The 4,711-nt window shown below is 52.3% G+C and overlaps 1 protein-coding gene across 1 annotated transcript; it reads right to left on the bottom strand.

Annotated features, from left to right (window-relative positions):
- Positions 1-2,873: 2,873 nt before the first annotated feature.
- On the bottom strand, positions 2,874-3,754 carry MIND_01151500 (uncharacterized protein). The gene is made up of 2 exons (XM_037368044.1): positions 3,590-3,754; positions 2,874-3,539 (listed from the first exon to the last, which is right to left on the bottom strand). Exons 1-2 carry the CDS (start codon positions 3,697-3,699, stop codon positions 3,434-3,436), a joined length of 216 nt encoding a protein of 71 aa, XP_037215876.1. The 5' UTR covers positions 3,700-3,754; the 3' UTR covers positions 2,874-3,433.
- Between the last annotated feature and the right edge of the window lie 957 nt (positions 3,755-4,711).

The following is a 4,711-nucleotide window of genomic DNA, read 5'->3' as shown; positions in this document are numbered from 1 at the left end:
TCGGGTCATTTGCAGAGCCTATACCTGCTTTGACGACACTGTTTCGTTGACTTTCAAGGTCGCGCATCCATCACCGTCACGCCCACACACACGACTTTTGCGGCTCTGCGCCTTCACGGCATACGAGTATCCAGCGGTGCATTAGACATCATTTGACTCTCCCAATCTTTTCCAGGGACCGCAATGGGCGAGATGGGTTTCGTTGACGCCGTTTTCGATAACGACGACGTTTGCACTAGGATCGACTTTGCATCCATTTTGCGAGCCACGACTACCCCCAGGGTCTTTATCTCAACCAGTGATGCACCGAAGGCCTTAATTTCAGCCTCTTTCACAAGCTAAGGCCTTAGCCCTTAGTCTAAGCCTTAGGCCTTACCCAGTCTAAGGGCTGGTAGAGGGCTTAGTGTCCCAAAAAGGAAATTTTCTGGACTTTTGTAAAGCTGCATTTTCTACTACTATAGTCTTTATATACCTCTTTATGAATCTCTAGTAACCCAATGCATTGGACTTCACAGCCAACTCCACCACTATCTGCATGTACTGCCTCTCCTCTGCACATGCCTAACACAAACTGCATGTTTACAGTGATTTTTTCATAGGCTGGTCTCAGAAGTACTTCCAGAGCTGGTATTGTTCCCTCCTGTTAATGATTGGAGGATATGAGAAGCAAAAATTCAATGAGATCTAGATGTGGCTATACACAACATGTGACTAATAAGGCCTTAGAGCTAAAACCTGCCCTCAAACTAAGCCTTAGACTAAGCCTTAGACTAAGGGCTTAGGCCTTAGAGCAGACCTAAGGCTTAGGGCTTCGGTGCAACACTGATCTCAACAGGTCCTTGCATATACACTCGTCCATCTGGACGCTCCGACTACGTGTAGGCCCGCGTCATTAATATTCTTCTACGGTCGTTCAGGCCCATTGTCGCTATGTACATTGTTGCCCCCTTCTAATGCACTTTTTATTACAAGCTATTATGATGTATGGATGTGTAACATAGTGAACAACGATGAAAACAACACAATACTTGTGCGTCTTTGGAGAAGACTCGGTGCACGTGACTTCCATTTTGGGACGAGGCCATGGGAGGTCATGGAGTGGGATGGGGAGGAGCGGAGCGTGGTAGTGGAGATGAGATATTGTGTAGCTGGTATTGTGATTTTGCATTCGAGGGCTCGAATGTCAGAAGTTGTTGAGTGTGTGTTTGAACGGGTGGTGCAACGTCTCGTTCAAGTTGATGCTGGGGGGATGAGTTGTCGCAGCAACATTGGCCGCTCCCTGACCAATTCCTTCCCTCCCAGACAGGCTCGGGCTTTTCCAGCGCCAAAGACATCATCAACAGTCGTCATCTTCGGCGGGCACGAACTACTGAGGAAAGACAAGCAAGAGAAGGAGAGTAATCAGTGCAAATCTCTGCCGATAATGCCTGAAAACACACCTCGCCCAGCCAAAGAAACAGTCCTCGCGCGTGTTTTGACCACCCGTTCCCCCGTCCTTCCGCTCCGTTAGCTATTCGCGGTCCCGTCCAACAAACTTGCATCCACAGCAGCGTTTGTCGTGGTCATCTCCGCCAAGTGGCGAGTGGGAGCTTGTAACTCTTGTCCAAACGAGTCAAGAGCAGCCATATTGGGCGTCGTTTGCGCAACACAGCTCTTGCAAGCAAATGGCTTGAAGGTAAATGCAAGCGGTAGCGAGGAAGTGGCGAGGGATAGGTGGATAGAGGAGATAGCGAGAGAAGCGCTAAATGGGCGTTGTTGTCCAAGACAACCTCGACATCGTCAGGGTTCCTCTCTCCAGCTCCTCTCTTCCCAAATCTGCCCCAACCCGCCACCATTATAGTCCTCCCGCCGCATTACGACGATGGGGTGTTACCGTCCTCGAGGTCGTCGCGGATACGGAGCTCGTTGCGTTGTGAGCGGCGTTGACGAGTTGGTAGTCGCTGGGGGGTGGTTGCAGCTGGGACTTGGTGCTGCGACCGCGGAGTTCTGCGTTGTGAGAGCAGCGGCCGCCATGGGTGCGCTAGTGCCTGTTATCGTCGTAGGTCACCCATCTTCATCCTCATTTTTCGTTGGGGACAGTTTGTTGTCAAGGTTTGCGCCAGTCATCGTGTTGCGCATCGCGCGTCTGGAGCGGGGGCTCGTGATTGGCGGCACAGAGTCTCTGTTCTCGTCAGCCGCCGATCTCTGTCACAGAGATCGGCGGCTGACGAGAATAGTCTGGGAGAGATGTGGGGAGAATTTGTGGCATTGTCGCTATCCTCCAGATGATAACTATTCTCGAAGACACTTCAGACAGGAAAATTGAAGTAAAAAGAAGATCATACCTTCGAATGTACTTGTCGCGCGATGATGAGAGGGATTGCTGTATATGGGTCGGCCATCCCGCTCTCCTTGCGCGGACGAGCGAAGCCAACGCGCAAGGAAGGAAGGGATCGGAGAAGTGTAAGTAGGCAAGTAACTCGGAGTTACTAACTCCTCACACATATGCTAATCCTTCAAAACGCCTGAAACATGCCATCTCCCAAGTGCCCCGCCACCCCGATTTACCTCGCCCTACGCGTACGTCGACATTCGATAGAGAAATATCGGCCATCCCGCCACACGACCGCCGCAGGCAAAACACCCTCAACGTCGGCCTTGCCCCTCAAAAAGCGGGGCAGAAAGAATTCGATAGGAGTTACACAGTATGGGGTACAAGGAGATACACTTAGTGGAGCGATAGCTGCGGCGCTGGGGCAGATATGTCGTATTCTTTGCGGACGGCGAGGTGCACGTGACTTGCCACATCCAGACAAGATTTCGAGTTAGTCGTGCAGGTAGTGCAGACGTCAAAGGGGCGGCGGAGGACCGAAGGGTGGAGGAGGAAGTCATTATTATGTTGCTTTTGTGTAGATATTGGTGTCATTGTAGCTAGACGAGGCTGCAGACAGAAGAGTTGGCGTGAAAAGTGGATTGTCCCTTGAAATGCGCTTGTTGCGCGAAAACGAGAGGTATAAACATACTGGAGTCTGCCATCGCGATATCCTTACGCGGATACAGGTTGAGGATCCGGCTGTCGACTGACGCGAGTGATGACGGATGCGATTCCGCCATCGGGCCAGCATCACAGCCGCCAATGCAAGTTCTACATGTCGTTGCAGAGAAGAAGTACTATCGAGGGGTGGATAGACCATCGATGGCGGGGAGGACTAGAGTATTTGGTCAACGGCGGGAAGGTGGGTGGCCACATACTGCCGGTAACTCCCTCCTTTCATGCGTGGCAGGTCTGGAACGATCCCGAGCCTTCTCTGGCAGCGGATGAGAATGTCGTGCTATGGTGACTAAAGAAGCAAGCGGCAAGCGAGCTTGCTGGGGAGACTGTCAGCACCCGGGCCGACAACAAGCCAGGAGAGTGACTGCATGCACACCTGTATCCACACCCGTTCCGGCAACGCTACGGACTGCAGGCCAATGTCGTGTCCGCCACTTTCTGAAGCTTCTTGGTCGTTGTTGTCAGCATAAGTGCCTTCGAGTCGCTGCAAGGTAGCACAGGAGCAGAGCTATGCTAAAGGTCAGCGATTAATACATGCCAATACACGCGAAGACGCACATTGCTCCGTTTGCAGACATCGGGTGAGCAGTCTGAGTGCTGGGTGGAGAAGGGCGAGCACCCGACATGCTCGTTGGAGGGCTTGACGAGTCTGGGGTCGGCGGGATCATCGAGGTCGGGAAACAAGAAGTGGGTGTGACATGCACTTGTTTCTAGATCTCTCTTCCCGACTCCATGGTACCGCCAGTTGGCGGTCTCGACGACGACCCCTGCTTAAAAGCAGTCATGGCACCTCTTCGTCTTCGTAGGCAACGATGAATCATCGACAAGAGCATGATGTCGATCTTGAGTATATTGACGTATAGTGGGTGCGCGCGTGTCTCTGCCCGCTTTCTCTGTTTGAAACGAATGAAAAGATTTCAGCTTAAGCAACTCTGGCTCACCTACAACAAATACCGCGACAACACTAGTGCAAGTACTTAGCACTTGGATGACTCTCAGAACGAGCCCAAGCGCTTCAAGTGGCGACACATGTAAATCACAAGGGAGGCGGAGTCTGGAACTAGAGTCGGCAGGTGGGTGTCCCTCTCGAACGCCTCTCTTGTCAAGTGCTCACTCGAACTTTCAGCTCTTTTTTTCTTCCTTTGGGGCAAGACTTCGCTAGACCTCTTGCGAATCGTTATACTGCCCACTATCCTCATCCTCAACCTCTGCCGCGTCAACACCCATCATATCCTCCTGCTTCCGTCTCGCGGGTGTTACCGGTGCACGTCGCGGAGACGATGTGGCAACCTTGCTGATCAACCAACCAACCGTCATCTTCTCGCCGCCGCCGCGATCCTTCATGGCAGGCAGCAACTCGCAGACGACATTTGGGCTGGGAGCTTTTGGGCTAGGAGCTCAACGGGTGGAGGAGTGGGTTTCGACGATGAATAAGATGAAGAGGGAAAAGGTCGATGTGGAAGTCAAGCGCTCCGGTGGCTGGGTTGCTGTTGTTCGGTGAGAGCAAACCGAAGGCCATGAGGAACAACGATGTGTTGTCCATTTTCACTTCTTGCTGAACCACAGCTGGCACCCACCCCGTTGCGCCTTTCTCTGAGTCCTTCAATAGCATCATTCCCGCCTTCTTCTGTTCCACTTTTCCTGCTTGTATCTCGAGCTCTCCAATGTCGCTTAAGACCT

This window comes from Mycena indigotica (assembly GCF_014461135.1).
Source record: "Mycena indigotica strain 171206Taipei chromosome Unknown Mind.scaff0010, whole genome shotgun sequence".
In the NCBI taxonomy this organism is placed as follows: Eukaryota; Fungi; Basidiomycota; class Agaricomycetes; order Agaricales; family Mycenaceae; genus Mycena; species Mycena indigotica.
The sequence above is the reverse complement of the archived record's forward strand: the minus strand, read 5'-3'. Positions and strand labels throughout refer to the sequence as shown.

Excerpts from the sequence above, each read along its gene's own strand:
- MIND_01151500 (XM_037368044.1), bottom strand. The coding sequence starts at position 3,699 with ATGATCCCGCCGACCCCAGACTCGTCAAGCCCTCCAACGAGCATGTCG. Across the intron at positions 3,540-3,589 it reads ATGTCTGCAAACGGAGCAAT|CTCTGCTCCTGTGCTACCTT; the intron begins GTGCGTCTTCGC and ends CCTTTAGCATAG.